At 42.7% G+C, this 20,182-nt stretch overlaps 1 protein-coding gene, 2 non-coding genes and 1 pseudogene across 4 annotated transcripts; all 4 read right to left on the bottom strand.

Moving 5' to 3' along the window:
• Positions 1-29: 29 nt before the first annotated feature.
• Positions 30-6,651, bottom strand: rrm2 (ribonucleotide reductase M2 polypeptide). Of its 2 annotated transcripts, XM_076112187.1 has the most exons (11): positions 6,553-6,651; positions 4,422-4,494; positions 4,202-4,267; positions 2,210-2,359; positions 2,016-2,132; positions 1,788-1,921; positions 1,593-1,687; positions 1,378-1,511; positions 941-1,045; positions 738-851; positions 30-398 (listed from the first exon to the last, which is right to left on the bottom strand). In XM_076112187.1, the coding sequence occupies exons 2-11, from the start codon at positions 4,452-4,454 to the stop codon at positions 246-248; spliced, it is 1,101 nt and encodes a 366-aa protein (XP_075968302.1). In that variant the 5' UTR covers positions 4,455-4,494; positions 6,553-6,651; the 3' UTR covers positions 30-245. The 2 variants fall into 2 exon arrangements, with proteins under 2 accessions (XP_075968302.1, XP_075968301.1); XM_076112186.1 differs by lacking the exon at positions 6,553-6,651 and having other exon boundaries at positions 4,422-5,120.
• LOC142971612 (small nucleolar RNA SNORD94) lies at positions 542-680 on the bottom strand. Its single transcript, XR_012959378.1, has one exon. It is a non-coding gene; the product is annotated as a small nucleolar RNA SNORD94 (small nucleolar RNA).
• LOC142971613 (small nucleolar RNA SNORD94) lies at positions 1,168-1,306 on the bottom strand. The gene has a single exon (XR_012959379.1). It is a non-coding gene; the product is annotated as a small nucleolar RNA SNORD94 (small nucleolar RNA).
• A 1,734-nt stretch (positions 6,652-8,385) lies between the features above and the next one.
• LOC142971607 (Krueppel-like factor 11) lies at positions 8,386-15,462 on the bottom strand (annotated as a pseudogene).
• Positions 15,463-20,182: the final 4,720 nt, after the last annotated feature.

Here is a 20,182-nt window from a genome sequence, read left to right on the forward strand (position 1 = left end):
ACGTTTAAAATAAAGTTCGAGACTTTTATATTCAGAATATTTAATTTTATTACAAAAAAACAACACAAACTGTACAAATTAAAAACACATTAAGTTCATATAAAACACAATATAGCAGGTTTCATATTTAAAAACAAACTAGCAGAGATAAACTCTGGTTGTGTATATTTTACCTGGTGGTTCAGATAACACACCTGGTCAGAGGTCAGAGGTCAGAGCCTATTGGCTGTAAACTTAGTGTTTCCTCAGAAGTCTGCGTCCAGCCTGAAGGTGCTGTCTGAGCCTCCAGACATCACGCCCATCCTCTGGTACTCGCCCACTCGCTTCTCAAAGAAGTTGGTCTTTCCTTCCAGAGAGATGTTCTCCATGAAGTCAAAGGGGTTCTCCACCCGGTAGATCTGCAGAGAACCAACGCAGAACCAAGTTTAACTCACGTGAAAGAGGAACATTTAGACCGTCAGACCCGTTTGTTCTGTCTATAGTTCACAAATATAGAGTTACCCTACAGGCGTGTTACAGGCGTAACCCTACAGGTGTCAGGTCTGTTCAGACCAGCGTCTGTGTCGTGCTGCTGTCGTTCTGTCAGTGAACCACTCGTCCTCCAATCAGAACGTGTGCAGCAGCACTCAGCCCCCATCATTGGCTGAGGTCCGTACCCCTGCGCTTCTCATCACCACAGACCTGACCCCTGACCCCGTGGTCCACTGGGAGCTGTGGTTTTGTCGGGACGCTCTTACCTTCGTGAAGCCGAGCTCCAGCATCAGTCTGTCGGCTACAAACTCGATGTACTGCTTCATCAGCTCCCCGTTCATCCCGATCAGCTTCACCGGCAGAGCCTCCGTCAGGAACTCCTGAGAGAGAAACCAGAACACGTTAAACCACCCAGTGAACCCAGTTCAACCATCGACCGGAGCACAGAGACCACAACGTGTCCACAGACCTGCTCGATCTCCACCGCGTTCTGGATGATCTTGGTCACCGTTTCTGCCGACGGTTTGTTCACCAGATGTTTGAACATCAGACAAGCAAAGTCACAGTGGAGCCCCTGAAACCAGTAACAGAACAGTCAGGACACAGTGAGACCGGCACCACACGCAGCGAGACCAGGAAGCAGACACAGGTGGAACCCTACAGGCGTGTTACAGGCGGAACCCTACAGGTGTCAGGTCTGTTCAGACCAGCGTCTGTGTCGTGCTGCTGTCGTTCTGTCAGTGAACCACTCGTCCTCCAATCAGAACGTGTGCAGCAGCACTCAGCCCCCATCATTGGCTGAGGTCCGTACCCCTGCGCTTCTCATCACCACAGACCTGACCCCTGACCCCGTGGTCAATAATCCATACTGACCAGTCAGGACACAGTGAAACCAGCACTACTGACCTCGTCTCTGCTGATGAGCTCGTTGGAGAAGGTCAGGCCGGGCATCAGGCCTCTCTTCTTCAGCCAGAAGATGGCGGCGAAGGAACCAGAGAAGAAGATTCCCTCCACGGCGGAGAAGGCCACCACACGTTCTCCTGGAGGAACCACAGAGTGAGGATCAACACCAGATAAGTACCAGATAAACACCAGATACCGGACCAGAGAGCAGGTCTTACCGAAGTTGGCGTCCTTGTTGCCGATCCAGTTGATCGCCCAGTCGGCCTTCTTCTTCACACACGGCAGAGTCTCGATGGCGTTGAACAGGTATTCTCTGAGGGTCATTGAACGCACCGTCAGGCACAGAACAGTAGAGTGTAGTACCAGAGACCAGTAGAGGTCTAGCACCAGGACCAGGTCTCTGGTGGTCTCACCTCTCGGTGGGCTCCTTGATGTAGGTGTTGATGAGGAGGCTGTACATCTCCGAGTGGATGTTCTCCATGGCGATCTGGAACCCATAGAAGCAGCGAGCCTCCGTCACCTGGACCTCCTGAGTGAAGCGCTCCACCTGGTGGTCACCCGGAGAACAACGTGAGGAGACGCTTAAATAACGTCAACATTTAGACTTTATATCAACAACAGCTGATCTGAGAGCAGCTCACCAGGTTCTCGTTGACGATGCCGTCGCTGGCGGCGAAGAAGGCCAACACGTGAGAGATGAAGAACCTCTCCTCGTCCTTCAGAGACTCCCAGTGCTGCAGGTCTTTGGACAGATCCACCTGGACACAGACAGGAAGTGAGCACGACATCGTCGCACACCCGGAGGCCACGCCCACACACTCTTCTCCACGGTTACCTCCTCCGCGGTCCAGAAGGAGGCCTCGGCCTTCTTGTACATCTGCCAGATGTCGTGGTACCGGATGGGGAAGATGACGAAGCGATGAGGGTTGTTCTTCAGGAGAGGCTCCTCCTCTTCCTCGGGGCTGCTCTTCTTCACGGCTTCAGACTGAGAGAACGCACAGATAGGTTAATACACACACGTGACTACACACTTCACAACTTTATTGGTTTAAATTAGAGCTGAAGTTATGAACTAAGCTTTACATCATTCATCACATAAACATCTTCAGGCGACTAAACAAAGACGTCATGTTGACTCTAGGACAGTGATTCTTAACCATGTGGGCCGCGAGCGCCACCTAGAGGGCCGCAAAAAACTTTCAGTTTTGCACCTGTGGGCCGCGAGACCGCATAGGTTATCAATTGAAGACACCAGAGACATTACTGTTATCCATGAGACGCTCAGTTACAATATAGCTTCCCACCATCTGGTGGCGGTAATGCGTCAGTGAGTTGTTTTAATAAGCGCCAATAAGCAGAAGACGACACTCAGCTAGCCGCTAGCCCAGGGGTTCGGCAACCTGCGGCTCTTCAGCCCCTCTGTTGCGGCTCCCTGAGTCTACATCAGGGGTCCCCAACAGGCGGACCGGATCCGGACCCAGGCCCTAAATCCGATAGATAATTCGGAATTATACACATTAGGCACCGAGTTCATACTTTAACCGGCGCGTCTTATCCAGCCGTTACGGCACTTGTTCGGCGGTGCAGGAAACACACCGACCAATGCGTTGTAAATCACATCAGGTGATGCAGCTCAATACGAGTATTCTGACAGGTTTCCTGACTCGAGCGATGTTTACACACACCGTGACACACGGGGGAGAGACGAGGAAATAGAAAGAAGAGCAGGAACATTGCGCTAATCGAAGAAGATATCTCGCATGACGTTCTCCAAAAAGAGAAACGTGTTCAGAGAGAATATAATTTATAAGCAAGAATGAACAGAATCTTATATGTTAATTATTCCCACAGGCAGTTAAATCCTCTACCCGTCAAACACTTTCCCCCCGTGAACGCAAACGGCTCATCATGATTTTCAGACCCCCGCCCTCTGTAAACTATCCATGGATAAATCCAAATAAAGAAAAGTCACGGAGGAAAATAGAGAGTTTGACTCTGCGTGGACGTCTTCATTTGCTTTCACTGCCAACGATGCTGACTTACTGTCTGCTTCCAGAACAAGCACACAGCATGTGCTGAACAGTGTCACGCTGGAGATGATTCCTCAGCTCTCCTCTTCATAAGAGTTTGATATTGTTATACCAGGTAAAATTGCAATAAAATGTCAAGAATTGTCTTTATTCTTCAGCTTTTGCGGCTCCAGACACATTTTATTTGGTTTTATTTGAAGCCTTCAAAAATAAAGCCACACCTAGCGACGAAACATCCAACACTCGTGGGAAAGCCTGTTGGCTTCTTGTTGTGTATGCAGGTTTACATACACATGATAAATAAATGTCTTTGTGATCATCACATTGTATCATCTCATTTATTTGACAAGAGTTTTGCTTGTTAAACTGTAAGTGGATTTAATATAGTTATTGAATACAAATCAAACCAAGAGTGAGATCAATTAGTTAAACTAATACAGTGTTAATATTAAAAGTTGGGCCCCGAGGTCAAAAAGGTTAAGAACCCCTGCTCTAGGAAGCATGTTACAAACCAACGATTGATCGAAAACAATCATCACAACCTCGAATGTTCATCTATAATCTATTAGGATCAACTGCAGATACAATTCAACTATTACTTATAACTGTAGAGAAACTAGAAGGAACAGCTGATCGATCATCAACAGGAACAGCTGATCGTTTTTTTTTGGCGCCAGAACCGACACTTTGGGCGCCACGTGATCAAAATAACCAAAACACAGTAATACGACTTTAACATAATGTGACCGTTAAATGACAAGAAGAAGAAAGTCTCAGTACATCCGGGTCTCACTCACCGCGTCACTGAAGATTTTTCGCGCGGTTTTTGAAGCCAAGATGCGGCTCGCGCTCAGACTCGGTGGCTGAAAGACGAAGAAGAAGAAGAAATCCTCCGTGAACAAACATGTACTTTATACACACAACGAATACTTTTACAGGCTGAAATACACATTAAAACACAAGTGAGGAGAACATGGCCGCCGCTAAGACTTCTAGCGTTCAGTTGTTTTCTCTCACCGTGTTCTCTTTGTCCAGAGACATGTTGTCCATCTGACCGCTGAGGGACTTCTCGTTCTTCACACGAAGAGGACTGCGAGCAGAAGACATGTTGAATAAAAGATAAGTTAAGTAGTTAAAACTTTATAAAACCAGGAGGAGGAGAAACTAAGAGCAGCCGACACGGAGACGAGGAGCGGAGAGACTGAAGCGGCTCCTCTCGTCCGCTCCGCCTCCTTTATACGAATATTGGCGCTAGAACGCAGGAATCAGCACGTGACCGGCTGGTTAAAGTACCGCTGCGGACGGAGCCAATCAGGTGGCGAAGCCGCGCTCACGTGACGGCTGACCAGCTGTGGGAAACTCAAAAAAAATGTCTTTGTTTGTGCGGAGGTTACGAAACTGAACGAAAGAGACGTTACGCAACTATTGAAATTACGTGTCTGACATTTATTTTATTTGTTTTAATGTGTTATAATACATGTGTGACATCATTTATAGAGTTCATTTCTGGTTTGTTTATTGTTTACTGTAATAAAAGCGTTGTCACCTAAATTAAGCGCCAAAATAATACTTTTCACGTCACTTCGTCAAAAGAAACACGGATTTAACGGTAGAATAATTGTGTATTTGTGTCTTTTATTAATTGAACGTGTTGTATCTTAAATCCGTTCAGGTTTCAGGCTCTAAAACAACAGTTGTAGCTTCTTTTTACATCTAAATTCAGACGTGTTTAAGAGGATTTACTCCCTTAAAGATAATCTGCTCTAACGCAACAACTGCTTCCTGGTTGCCGCCGAAGCGAGAGCGCTGATTGGCTGCTGTTTGGGAAGACTTTCTTCTTCTTCGTTGGGGTTTTACGGCAGCCGGCAGACGTTATGTCGCATTGCTGCCACCTACTGAATCTGGACCATTACTGCACCATTTTAATACTAGATCCTTTTTATTAAACAGACATATTATTTACTTTTCCTTTATTCCATACTTCAAAAATATTCCTTACTGATATTTATATTAATATTAAAATAGACAAGTAGCAAAACCACAGTATAAAAAAACTGTTGTAAGTCAGAGTTATGTATTCATTTTGTTCATTCATATTCCTTCAAACTTTAATATTTGTGTGACGTCACGTGTTTATTGTTCATTTTTTATTTACTGTAATATAAAGGTGTGCTTATCGGGATAATTTAGTGCCAAAAATCATTGCACACATCATTTTTATATTTGTATTATATTATATATTTTTTAATTATATTATATATTATTATATTTTTAGATTTGAGAACTTGAACTCGCATGAACGGGTTTTAATTTTTTTTAAATAAAATAATATAAAATAATATGAAATAAAATAAAATAGGTTTGATGACCACAATATTTATATAAAATACATATGACAATAAAAGACCTGTAAACTTTTATTTTTAGATTAAAAGAGAAAATGTACTGTATTGCAATGCAAGAAAAAACTTTGAGGTACTTGTACTTCACTTGAGTATTTCTTGTTAATTTTATTTAATACTTTAGTATATTTTACTCCATTAAATTCATCCAATTTGAGTTACGAGTTCCTTATCAGATATTTAGATATTAATAATAATAATAATGCAAAATATAAATCAACAACTAAATTCTGTGGTATTATTAGAGATTAAGAAAATACTTTCTCGATGCATGAAGTATCTCTCTTAATGCATGAAACATCATGAATACTTTTACTTTTGTTAATATTTGTATACTTTGACTATGACTTTTAATTGAATACATTTTTAAACCCAGGATAAACTTAATATACTATTTATATACATATTGTATACTCATATATATATATAAACTTAAACTCATATATATATATAAACTTAAACTTATATATATATATATATATATATGTATGTATATATATTGCGACGACCCTGTCTGCCTGTGTGGCTGCTTTCCTTGCAGGTGTGGCAGAGGATCGTCAGGCAGAGTGGGGACACCTGAGGCCATTAGCAACACTGGCCCTGTGTGCCAGCGCAGCCTTTATAAAACCCTCTGGATCCTCAGTTGGCCTGGCTCCTTCCTGAGACACCCACTTTGGTTGCGGTTATGGTTTGTTTCTACACTATGCAACACTGCATATACACTTTACACGCACCCACTCACTTACACTGCTGAAATGACTGACTTCACATGTCACTTCTTCGGCTCCACCAGACCTTTCATTATTTGTATATGTTTTATTCTTCAATTTATTTTCTTTTGGCTGCAGCTGAATGTCGGTCAGTAAGGCAAGTGGGCGGGTACCTCACCGGCCAATCACGTCCCCTCCTCACTTTCCCGGCACAGCATCGTCCTCTCCCATTGGTCACACCCCCCCTTGAGCTCTGCCTCCTGATTGGTTGACCGCTGTTACCGGGTGGCGCGAGGAGAGAGAGGACAGATCTGCGGTTGCGTAATAGCGCCGCTGTCGTCGAGCAGAACTTCCTCCAGAAACACGTTAACGCCTTATCACAGTTCTCCCGCCTTAACAGCTGACCGACGTTCATCAACAGTCAACAAACAAACATTTGTTTTTTATGAAACATCTTTTATTTATTTTTGTATTTTTTATTTCTTATTTTATTTTAATTATATTCTTAGTGTATTTTTATCGACTGTCTCACTGATCTTTCTGTTATTGTTATTGTCTTGTTTTTGCTGCTTTTGTCTGTCAAAGCACTCTGTTTTTAAAGGTGATGTGTAAATAAAGTTATTATTATAAACAGAGCAGCAACGAATAGAACTTTGTTACCTGAAGCTCATAATTTAAAATGTCTAAAGAAAATGTCCATATAATTATATAGTACCTATCGTACATTTGTAATACCTGTACTGTAATATTTATTACCTGTTCTGTATACTTGTACTGTGTATTACCTATACTGTATATTTGTAATGTGTAATACCTCTACACTATACTTCTAATATGCATTATCTGTTCTGTATACTTGTATTCTATACTTGTACTACATGCACTGTATACTTAAAATGTGTATTACCTGTTGTGTATACTTGTACTGTGTATTGGAGTGAGATCCTCGGTGTCTGTGAGTTCAGTATTGAGCTGGACTGTTAGTTAGCCTAGCTTAGCATATAGCTAACAACTCAAATTATGTTTTTTATATTTCTGTTTGTTACAAATGAAACAAGCTAAAACATGCTAATCAGGAGCTTCAGAGGTGTGTTGTTGTGCTTTCTACCTGTCTTTAGGCTAAGCTAAGCTAACTACATTCTGCTTTCTACCAGTCTTTATACTAAGCTAAGCTAACTATATTCTGCTTTCTACCTGTCTTTATGCTAAGCTAACTACATTCTGCTTTCTACCTGTCTTTATGCTAAGCTAACTACATTCTGCTTTCTACCTGTCTTTAGGCTAAGCTACCTACATTCTGCTTTCTACCAGTTTTTATACTAAGCTAACTACATTCTGCTTTCTACCAGTCTTTATACTAAGCTAAGCTAACTACATTCTGCTTTCTACCTGTCTTTATGCTAAGCTAACTACATTATGCTTTCTACCTGTCTTTATGCTAAGCTAACTACATTCTGCTTTCTACCTGTCTTTATGCTAAGCTAACTAGATTCTGCTTTCTACCTGTCTTTATGCTAAGCTAACTACATTCTGCTTTCTACCAGTCTTTATACTAAGCTAAGCTAACTACATTCTGCTTTCTACCAGTCTTTATGCTAAGCTAAGCCAACTTCATTCTGCTTTCTACCTGTCTTTATGCTAAGCTAACTACATTCTGCTTTCTACCAGTCTTTATGTTAAGCTAAGCTAACTACATTATGCTTTCTACATGTATTTAGGCTAAGCAAACTACATTCTGCTTTCTACCTGACTTTATGCTAAGCTAAGCTAACTACATCCTGTAGTACATCCTACTGTTTGATAATTTAATCTAAACGAACCTAAAAATAAAACAAACTGTTTCTTGATAGAAGTGAGAAAGACAACATGTTCGTGGTAACGTTTTATTATAAAAGTCATATTCTTCACCATCGCTTACAGGCAAACGTCCAGAAATGAGGATTATTCCAATATAAGCCTTTATTATTGAGAATAACATTTAATAACGAGGTATTTTTCTTACTGGCTACGCTAGGGGACAAATCAAGCTATCAAAAAACAAAAACATCACTTTGTCCTCAACAAATGTTTTATTAAATAATAATTATAACGTGTAAAGCAAAGAATAGTAGGTAGTATCACAGTGAGGAACACTGTCCACTGACATCTTTAACAGATCAATAAATGCAGATTGGAATACACGTTAACATTCAATATAGATATCAATATATTTACAATATATTTACAGTCACAAATGAACAGAAGTCGGCCAACAATAGAAGCACGCACGATACACGGAGGCTTTGGCAAAATAATAATAAAAAGAGTGCATAATATTAATATTTAGCTAAACGTGACATTTACACATGAAGTAAACATGTTTATACAAAAACAAAGAAATCCAGTGCAATGTCAGGTTTCTGTTTGTTTCTGTCCGTGGATGAATAGCAGCCTGTCACCTTCCTCCTCCTCCTCTTCCTCCTCCGGTGAGTTGGTTGGGATTAAAATGTCCTGAGCAGAACGAGATGCTCGCTCGGTCCTCCGGCTCCGTCTACATCGCTTCAACATCGGAACACCTTCATCTTCATCTTCATCATTTTATTGTTTAATTACTGTGGCATGAAGTTTACTTTATTCTGAAAACCGTGGCGGTAAATTAAGTGTTTTGAAACGCATGAAAACACTAAACAAGTGTTCAAATCTGTTTATGTATTGACTTGGAATATGAAGTACAATGACGCTTATACAAGTATAAAAACTTTAAAATGTGGAAACTTCTGGGTCGATTTGGTTAAACTAAAGCTGAACTAGAACTTACATCCAGCTACGTTAACTTTTAACAAATCTGCCGCACTTCCAAGCTAAATGCTAACATTAGCATGCTAACTGTACAGATGTCAGCATATTAAAGTTGGCTAACGAGCTAAGTGTTATGCTAACTGTGAGCTTGTTAACACTCTAAACATCAGCTCGTTGACGTAGCATCAGATGTAATCATGTTAATATGCTAACGTTAGCATTAGGCTCAAAGTACAGCTGAGATGTCCCACTCAGGCCACCGTACAGAACACAACCTTTCCTCTAGCGTAATGAATGTTTCATACTCAGGGGGCGCCGGTGAGTCTGTAGCACCGTCTTCATGCCACAGTAACCCGTTGAAAATGAAGTGGACGTAGACGCAGCCGGAGCTCAGCGACCGTCTTCACTTTGTTTAACCAGCAGAGTTTTGATTTGTAGAAAAACGATCCTCCAGATGTGGAGCTGATTGACAGTCACAGTTTTAAGCCCCGCCCTCGATGGGGGGGGGGGGGTCCTGAGTTGCCCTGTCAGTTGGCAGTGGAGACCAGCACGCCGACAGGAAGTGCGGGGCCCCTGTTCTGGCCCTTGGGCAGGGCCACTTTGTGGAGGTCCCGGGTCTCGGCGGGCCACGACGACGCCCTCTTGGCGGTCATGTGACGCCGGGCGTGTTTGGTCAGGTGATCGCTGCGCATGAAGCGCCGGTCGCACACGCTGCACACAAACTTCTTCTCTCCGGTGTGAGTACGGCGGTGACGGGAGAGCTCGTCAGACCGAGCAAACTTCTTATCACAGCTCTCCCAGTGACAGCTGAACGGCTTCTCACCTGAGGAGAGGAGGAGGAGGAGGAGAGGAGAGGAGGAGGAGAGGAGAGGAGAGGAGGAGAAGAGAGGAGGAGGAGGAGGAGAGGAGAGGAGGAGGAGAGGAGGAGGAGGAGGAGGAGAGGAGGAGGAGGAGAGGAGGAGGAGGAGGAGAGGAGGAGAGAGGAGAGGAGGAGGAGAGGAGAGGAGGATAGGAGGAGAAGAGAGGAGAGGAGGAGGAGGAGGAGAGGAGAGGAGGAGGGGAGAAGAGGAGAGGAGAGGAGAGGAGGAGAGGAGAGGAGGAGGAGAGGAGAGGAGGAGAGGAGGAGAGGAGAGGAGGAGAGGAGAGGAGAGGAGAGGAGGAGAAGAGAGGAGGAGGAGAGGAGAGGAGGAGAGGAGGAGGAGGAGGAGAGGAGGAGGAGAGGAGGAGGAGGAGAGGAGGAGGAGAGGAGGAGAGAGGAGAGGAGGAGGAGAGGAGGATAGGAGGAGAAGAGAGGAGAGGAGGAGGAGGAGGAGAGGAGAGGAGGAGGGGAGAAGAGGAGAGGAGAGGAGAGGAGGAGAGGAGGAGGAGAGGAGAGGAGGAGAGGAGGAGAGGAGAGGAGAGGAGAGGAGAGGAGGAGAGGAGAGGAGGAGAGGAAAGGAGAGGAGGAGAGGAGAGGAGAGGAGAGGAGGAGGAGAGGAGGAGAGTTATTCAGCTAGTTTTATTTTTAATGCTCTTTGATCACAAAGTAAACATGGTGATGTCATCACTTATTGATCCTCTTCATCACAGCGTCGTCATCAATCAGTCTGAACTGTGTTTACTGACAGTTAGCTAACGTTAGCATGCTAACACGCTAACATTAGCATGCTAACACGCTAGGCTAAACATTAAACCTGCTTGACATCATCGTGTTGTCCCCACGTCTGTAGCTACGTCTTTTTTTAGTGGACAGAGAACAAAAGCAAACAGGAAGTGACATCATGTCTCACCTGTGTGTGTGCGCAGGTGAGCCTTCAGGTGGGAGCTCTTGAAGTAGGTCTTCTTGCAGCCGGGGAAGTTGCAGACATAGTTTCGTCTGCGGGAGAAGTCGACCTGCGAGGCGGCGCCGCCGCTCGCTCCCGTCGGCATGTAAACGGGGGCCGGCGCCAGGGGGAGGAGCTTAGTGTTGCCCAACGTCATGATCTGGGTCTGTGGGCCTTGTGTCGCCTGGGGGACCACGAACATCACGGTCCCCTGAGGCATGGCGGAGCCCACCAGGTGAGTCTGCACCTGAACCGGAGCCTGGACGAAGGCGGAGATCATCCCGGTCCGGCTGCTCACCGGGAAAACCTGGCAGAGGACCGGAGAGGAGGAGACCGTAGAGGAGGAGACCGTAGAGGAGGAGACCGTAGAGGAGGAGACCAGGGAGGAGGAGACCGGAGAGGAGGAGACCGAGGAGGAGGAGACCGGGGAGGAGGAGATCGGGGAGGAGTGAGGAGGAGGAGGTCCGGCCTTCTCCTCTGGAAGTGTCTCTGGAGGCTGAGGCGGCGTGGAGGTTTCCGTCGGCGGAGGAACGCCGAGGCTGTCGGCAGTGTGGCGGATGACGCTGGTGACCATCGCTCTGGTGGGCGGAGCCACGCGGGACGACGACTCCGTCTGAGGTGGAAGAGCTGAGGTCTGTGCGGCGAAGGAGGAGGAGTCACTGAGGAGGAGGGCGGGGCCGGCGACGAGGAGAGGGCGGGGTAAGACCGGCCTGGAGGCGGGGCTTAGGGTGGAGGTGGCGGAGGCCTCAACGAAGCTCGGACTGTGAGGCGGAGTCATACACTGATGGAGGAAACCATGTAATCAATCACTCAATCAATCAACAGAACATTTAGCTACTTTTCATGGCAGCCAATGACGAGTATGATAATAATAATTATATATTATATTATTATAATAACTATTAATACATTATATAAATATATTTATATATAAGTATATACATGTTTATATATTGCACTGTACATCATGTTATTTTAATAAAAGAAAATATTAAGAAAATAAATCAACAGATTCATCGATTATCAAAATAGTCGTTGCTGCAGCCCTATAAATTAAATTATTATATATAAATATATAATTATATTAAATGTTAATATACTATTAAAATATAATATGAAATATTTCCATTTATTTAATAACAGAGATAAAGTGAATTATTGATCGTGACTATAATGATGCTCCTCACCAGTGACGACAGGGCGATCAGGTCTTTGGCGGCGTCCCCCCCCCTCCTGGTGGAGGTGGGTGGAGTCACAGGAGTCGGAGGTGGGGGTCAGTGGGCGGGACTTGTGCGACCTCTGACCCCAGAAGCTCATGCTGACGAGCGCCTCGGCGGCCTCCAGGTCGTGGTGCTCGACGCACAGCTTCAGCTCCATGGTGGTCACCGTCCGGCCGTCCACCTGGAGGACGACCAGGAAGAGACGAAGAGTCGAAGAGACAAGGAGACAAAGAGACGAAGAGTCGAAGAGACAAGGAGACAAAGAGACAAAGAGACGAGAGTCAAACTCAAATATGACGAGAACCCATCATAACAAACAGGAATCAAAGAGCTAAAATCTGAGTCAATAAACATCTCAACCAGATGTTAGTCAGAATCAAACAACAACTTTTTGATCTTTTGCCGAGTTATATGATGTGTCATGAGGGTGGGCGTCGGCAATTGTGTGTGTGGGGGCGTATGTGTGCATATATCTATATATATATGTATGTGTGTGTATTCATTGTAATTTATGGTTGATTTTGTTAATGCATATCTTGAATATCAATACAAATTTGATCACAAAAAAAAAATGTTATCTTTGAAAATGCAAAAGAAGTAAAAGGTCTCTGCCCCTTCTCTCCTGTCACCTTCTCTCCTGTCACCTTATCTCCTGTCCTCTTATCTCCTGTCACCTTCTCTCCTGTCACCTTCTCTCCTGTCACCTTATCTCCTGTCCCCTTATCTCCTGTCCCCTTATCTCCTGTCCCCTTCTCTCCTGTCACCTTCTCTCCTGTCACCTTCTCTCCTGTCCCCTTCTCTCCTGTCACCTTCTCTCCTGTCACCTTCTCTCCTGTCACCTTCTCTCCTGTCACCTTCTCTCCTGTCCCCTTATCTCCTGTCATCTTATCTCCTGTCACCTTCTCTCCTGTCCCCTTCTCTCCTGTCCCCTTATCTCCTGTCATCTTATCTCCTGTCACCTTCTCTCAGCCTACTCCCCTCACCTGCCTCTGATTGAGCCACTTTATAAACTCCAGCCTCTCAGTCACTCTTTGCCAGATCATTGTCATGTCAACCCGCCCGTCTGCCTGTCCTGCCTGGTTCCCCTCGTCTCTTGTCTCGTCCTGCCTGGTTCCCCTCGTCTCTTGTCTCGTCCTGCCTGGTCCCCCTCGTCTCTTGTCTCGTCCTGCCTGGTTCCCCTCGTCTCTTGTCTCGTCCGTGGATTCCCTGCTGTGTTCCAGTACTCACTGCATCTGACTGTCTGCTCTTGAGTCCTCCACCACCCCCCCCCGGTGACAACATGTTTGATCTCAGACGGGTCGGGTTGCAGGTTTTATTTAATTAACGAGGCGAGGTCAGAAGTCTAAAATGTATCAATATATCCTGCTGATACAACATGAGGTCATCACTACACGACTACATCTGTAGACTTAAAGTTGTGATGGGATCCCAAATGTGTTCTGCTGTCTGCCTCGTGGTTCTGTACTTCTAACATGAACACGATGATTCATAAGGTTGTTTGTCCAGAAAATGTTTAAAATAAAGTATCTTCACAGGAAATGTAAATATGAGTTGGGACTCCAAATGTGTGCTGCCGAGTACACACATTATTTCTGGTACTTCTCGAATGAAAATGGTCTTTCGTGCCCAAAAAGTTTAACCGCTAATGATGTAAATGAGTTATGAGTTGGGATCCCAAATGGCGCTGTGGACATGGATCAGCCTTAGCTCCCGGACTGTCCCTTCTCAAATTAAAACACACTGATGCTCTGACATTTCTCTTTGTTATTATATGTCCAACAGTTCTGTTCAGGGATGCAAAATGTTCACCGACTCGTCATTTTTTTTACTGCAACAAACTCAACAGCTGGTCATCAACCAGCAGTCTATATCCTCCTGTTCCTTTCTTCTTCTTCCTTTTGGGAACAAAAGCGCACACCACCCTTTAATGACCAATGATGTCACTGTTTGCTACTTCCTCCTGAGCTGCCCTACCACAATAAGATGTATAAAAAACACAGCGTCTGGCTCAGACCTGAACGGGAACCTCCCCTGCACCCAGAATAGATGACGGGAGGTGCTAGATATTACACCCCCCCTCCAAACAAGCCCCGCCCCCACATCCTCCCTCATTAACATGCACCGTCTCACCCCAAAGAGAGAGAGAGGAAGCGCCAAACACGAAGTGTAGTTGGAAGAACAACAAAGTCAATCTGTTGCAACACACCGTTTCGTCACCGGCGCTGTAATTTCCCACGCTTAAGATCACACAAACGCATCACAGCAGACACATTTATCCACAATCACACAGATTAATAAATACAAATGTTATTGATCGATCAGTATTCAAATGTTCTGACACTTAGTGAGCAAATGTTTATTTGTTTAGTCTTCTTTGATTTTACACTAAATTATTTTAAATATATAAAACATGTAATATAGTTAAACTTCAAACGGACATTTTCACTATTTTCTGACTATAAACACCAGAATTAATGAGATGCATATTAACTGACAAAATAATGTAAATAGATATTAATTCAGTTATTGTGACAGTTACATGTTATTGTCATATGAGCTTTCTTTTATTACATCATTATTATAGTTTGACTGATAATGACATTTGTCACTTTGTCAGATATTTATATATATAAATATATTATATGTATAATAAGCTGCAATAAAAGCCTAGAATCAGTTCTACTCACCAACAATAAAAACTAGTAAAAAAACAAACTTTATCACACAGCGATGCAACTGTTGTGCACACACACACACACACACACACACACACACCACACACACACACACACACACAGGAGCCACTGGGTTCAGTCTGACCTCAGATAAACCAGCTCCACAATGCACGAGCAGACCTGGGAGCAGCGCGTGCCGCTGTGAACGTGCACAGGTAACAGCTCGGTGTTTTTAAATAAAACGTGCAAACAACTTGTTAATAATAAAAGAAGAAGAAATAAAAAAACACGAGCCGGAGCGCGAGGAAGACTCACCTGACAGGGGCGCACGAGGAAGAGGAAGTAAAGCAGAGACAGGAGCGCGAGACAATAAAACGCGCCTGTCTTCCGCTGAGTGGAGTCACTCACAACACAAACATATATTACAGAAAAAATAAAACACAGAAACAACATTCAGAGCAGTCTGGCGGTCTGGTAACACGCAGCCAATCAGAGGCAAAGGTGTAGCGGGCCGCGGCCAATCACAGACGAGGCGGTGCGTGATCGGTACTCGTGGTCCGGCAACGCGATTGGCCAGACGCGGGGGGCGGGGCTTTCGGGGGCGTGGCCAGGAGGGGAGTCAGCGGTGTCAGAGTAAACTCGCTGAACCCGGCAGCGCGCGCTCCAACTGGGGGAAAGGTTGGGCGGGAGAAGCGCGAGGAGGGAGGCGCAAGGGAGGGAGGGAAGGAGACAGAGAGAGAGAGACAGAGAGACAGACAGAGAGAGAGAGAGAGAGAGACAGAGGGAGACAGACAAACAGATACAGAGAGAGACAGAGAGACAGACAAACAAATACAGAGAGAGACAGACAGAGAGACAGAATAATTATCTGCGTTAACTTGCCCAGCACTAAAATAAATGTTTATCAACTTGATGTTTTTATATTCTGTTTATTTTGTGCTCATTAATCGACCGTATATATATATTATATATATGTTATATTTATATCTATTATATATATAATATCTATATATATATTATATATAATATATATATATATATATATTATATATCTATACATATTTCTAGTGTTCTTTACGCTTCTATAAAAACAAATTAAACAGGAGAGAAACAGGTTTATTATGATTTATACTGTATATAGTATATTCTTTTATTCTGATGGTTTATTGGTTGTTTCCTGCACTCAGACGTGTGAACATTGAAGACAGAAACAATCAAATAAAGAGAGAGGAATCAGACAAAGGGAGAATCAGAGGCCCTCCACACATTTCCTCATTGTCTTCTTCCTGTACCGTTTCCGTCCTCCTCCTCCTCCTCCTCCTCCTCCTCCCAGGCCGATGAACTCGGGGACTCCTATGCATCGAGGTTGTAAACAGCCTCTCCAGTAAAGAATTCCAGGGCGGGGCTAAACCCCCCTCCCTCCCTCCCTCCTCCCTCCTCTCCTCCCTTCCCTTCCTCCCTCCTCTCCTCCCTTCCTTCCCTTCCTCCCTCATTCCCTCACACACTCTCGTGCACATGTTGGCTCCTTTGTTGTGGCTGCATGTTAACCCTTTAAGCTGCGGCGGGAGGCCATCTTCATCATCACCATCATCACTGTGACATGAACAACCAGGAGGAGGAAGAGGAAGAAGAGGAGGAAGAGGGGAGGAGGAAGAGGAGGAGGAGGAAGGGTGAGGAAGGTGGAGGTGATACGTCTTCCTGTCTGAGATGAAGACAAAGAGCTGGTTTGTGATTCGTGTCTCAAGTGTTTGATGAAGAGGAGAGAAAAGTCCTCACTTCACCCCATGAACCAACATCTTCATCACTCAGAGAGAAAGAGAGGAGAGGAGAGGAGGAGAAGAGAGGAGAGGAGAGGAGAGGAGAGGAGGAGAGGAGAGGAGAGGAGACACCGGTTCATCTTAATTTTCAAGTTCAGCAAGGTTGTGAAATAAAAAAAGGAAAAATAAACACACAGGTCATGTGACCGTCTGTAAAGAAAGAAAAACGGTTTCTAGGCAGAACTGTCCTTTATTGGAGGAGGAAGAGGAGGAGGAGGAAGAAGAGGAGGAGGAGGAAGATGATGATGATCAGCTCTCAGCTGTTTTACAGGATGAAGTCAGAGCAGAATAATGTTAGATGTTGCACTGCATTGTCGGAGGAAACACAACTCTAAAGTTAAGACTCAGAATGAGGTCAGAGGTTAGTTTTAAACTAAATAAATCCTCTACTAATACTACTACTACTACAACTACTAAAACTACTACTAATACTACTACTACTAATACTACTACAACTACTAAAACTACTACTACTACTAATACTACTACTACTACTACTAATACTACTTTAGTCCTAAATTAAGTATCTGAATTAAGTATCTGAATTTAGTCCTTTGAGTTTAGTCCTTTGAGTTTAGTGCTTTGAGTTTAGTCCTTTGAGTTTAGTCCTTTGAGTTTAGTTCTTTGAGTTTAGTCCTTTGAGTTTAGTTCTTTGAGTTTAGTCCTTTGAGTTTAGTCCTTTGAGTTTAGTCCTTTGAGTTTAGTTCTTTGAGTTTAGTCCTTTGAGTTTAGTCCTTTGAGTTTAGTCCTTTGAGTTTAGTCCTTTGAGTTTAGTTCTTTGAGTTTAGTCCTTTGAGTTTAGTTCTTTGAGTTTAGTCCTTTGAGTTTAGTCCTTTGAGTTTAGTCCTTTGAGTTTAGTCCTTTGAGTTTAGTTCTTTGAGTTTAGTCCTTTGAGTTTAGTCCTTTGAGTTTAGTTCTTTGAGTTTAGTCCCAGAGTTTCTGGAACAGTTGGTCTGAGCAGCAGATGTAATTTCCCTCCAAAGCAAACAGCAACGACCTCATTGACCAGAGACACACCCACCCTGAGTATGTACTGTACATGTATGCGTGTGTGTGTGTGTACGTGTGTGTGTGTGTGTACACGTCAGAGCTCAAACTATTTCCTTCTTTCTGCAGTCGAGATGAAACCAGAGTTCAGCTGACGTTTGTTCCTGATAACTGTGATATTTGCCAGCTGGAGTTACTTTTTAAAATGTTATATTCAACAGGATATAAACTTCACGTATTACTTGACTTAATTACCTTCAAGTTTTGTTTTTGAAGGATCATCAGAGACACAAACATGAAACAAGTATTTATAGCAACATAATACCTTGTTTTGCTTTTCAATTAACAGCCGTCTGCCACAGTTACATGTACATGTACGACGTGTACTGTAGTGCAAACGTGAGGTTCTTCTACTTAACTCGAGTATTTACATTTCTGTTACTTCATACTTTTTACTCCACTACACCTCAGAGGTACATATTGTACTTTTGACTGTACTACATCTCAGAGGTACATATTGTACTTTTGACTGTACTACATCTCAGAGGTACATATTGTACTTTATACTGTACTTCATCTCAGAGGTACATATTGTACTTTATACTGTACTACATCTCAGAGGTACATATTGTACTTTTTACTGTACTACATCTCAGAGGTACATATTGTACTTTTTACTGTACTACAGGAGTACATACAGGTAGTGGAGTATTTTCACAGTGTGGTATTAGTACCTTTACTGCAGTAAAGTATAAGAATACTTCTTCCTCCACAGAGCAGTACTCGTGTCCTTAAATTATGTTAAACATTCTATTAAAGTATCAGATATTAAAACGGTTAAACTTTACTCATTTAAAATGCTGTTTTTTTAGTATGTTTTAAAATAAGAGTTATAATATAGTTATAATATAATGTATTGTTCTCTTTGTTCTCTCTGATGCTGCAGTGACCTGATTCTACCTCTCGAGGTCGTTTCAGTGAACAAGTTTTATCTCAAAGATTAAAATAAAAAATAAAAAAAAAATAAAACATTTAAATAAAACGAAAAAATAAAACATAAAAATAAAACATAAAAATAAAACATTAAAATAATAATTCAGCAGCACACAGACGATGATGTCAGATGAGGACATCACCCCCCCCTCCTTTATATACTGCGGCTGTTGCCATGGCGATACTACAGAGCAGCTGTTACCTCCCGTGACCTCACAGCGGTGCGTTCAGGAGCTGCTGGTTCATTCCAGCTCCAGACAGACTTATATTTATAACGCGTCCTCAGACGACTTCTGGAGACTTTGTTTACATTCTCACCTCGAGTGACTTCAAACAATCTGAGTCTGAAGATTCCATCAGAGAAATATTCACTAAAAATATTAATATTCAACACACCTGCATCCTTTTATCATTCAAGTCCTCTACGGTGGGAAAAGTACTAATACCACACAGTACAAATACTATGTTATAGTAAAAGTACTAATACTACACAGTTAAAATACTATGTTATAGTAAAAGTACTAATACCACACAGTACAAATACTATGTTATAGTAAAAGTACTAATACCACAATGTACAAATACTATGTTATAGTAAAAGTACTAATACCACACAGTACAAATACTATGTTAAAGTAAAAGTACTAATACCACACAGTGTACAAATACTATGTTATAGTAAAAGTACTAATACCACACAGTACAAATACTATGTTATAGTAAAAGTACTAATAATACACAGTTAAAATACTATGTTACAGTAAAAGATCTAATACCACAATGTACAAATACTATGTTATAGTAAAAGTACTAATACCACAGTGTACAAATACTATGTTATAGTAAAAGTACTAATACCACACAATACAAATACTATGTTATAGTAAAAGTACTAATACCACAGTGTACAAATACTATGTTATAGTAAAAGTACTAATACCACAGTGTACAAATACTATGTTATAGTAAAAGTACTAATACCACAGAGTACAAATACTATGTTATAGTAAAAGTACTAATACCACAGTGTACAAATACTATGTTATAGTAAAAGTACTAATACCACAGTGTACAAATACTATGTTATAGTAAAAGTACTAATACCACAGAGTACAAATACTATGTTATAGTAAAAGTACTAATACCACACAGTACAAATACTATGTTATAGTAAAAGTACTAATACCACAGAGTACAAATACTATGTTATAGTAAAAGTACTAATACCACACAGTACAAATACTATGTTATAGTAAAAGTACTAATACCACAGTGTACAAATACTCTGTTACAGTAAAAGTACTAATACCTCAAAGTAAAAATACTGTTACAGTATAATGTTCTTTCAGTAAAAGTATTGCAGTATAATCAGTAAAATGTAGTGAAAGTATTCA

This window comes from Anarhichas minor, unplaced genomic scaffold (assembly GCF_050575085.1).
Source record: "Anarhichas minor isolate MPS153535 unplaced genomic scaffold, ASM5057508v1 ptg000047l, whole genome shotgun sequence".
Lineage (NCBI taxonomy): Eukaryota > Metazoa > Chordata > Actinopteri > Perciformes > Anarhichadidae > Anarhichas > Anarhichas minor.

What these genes read in the sequence shown, in the direction of transcription:
- rrm2 (XM_076112186.1), bottom strand. Translation starts at nt 4,511, where the DNA reads ATGTCTTCTGCTCGCAGTCCTCTTCGTGTGAAGAACGAGAAGTCCCTC. An exon ending in GAAAAATCTTCAGTGACGCG is followed by an intron (nt 2,360 to 4,201) that starts GTGAGTGAGACC and finishes GCGTTCTCTCAG; the next exon opens with TCTGAAGCCGTGAAGAAGAG. An exon ending in CAACAAGGACGCCAACTTCG is followed by an intron (nt 1,512 to 1,592) that starts GTAAGACCTGCT and finishes TGGTTCCTCCAG; the next exon opens with GAGAACGTGTGGTGGCCTTC.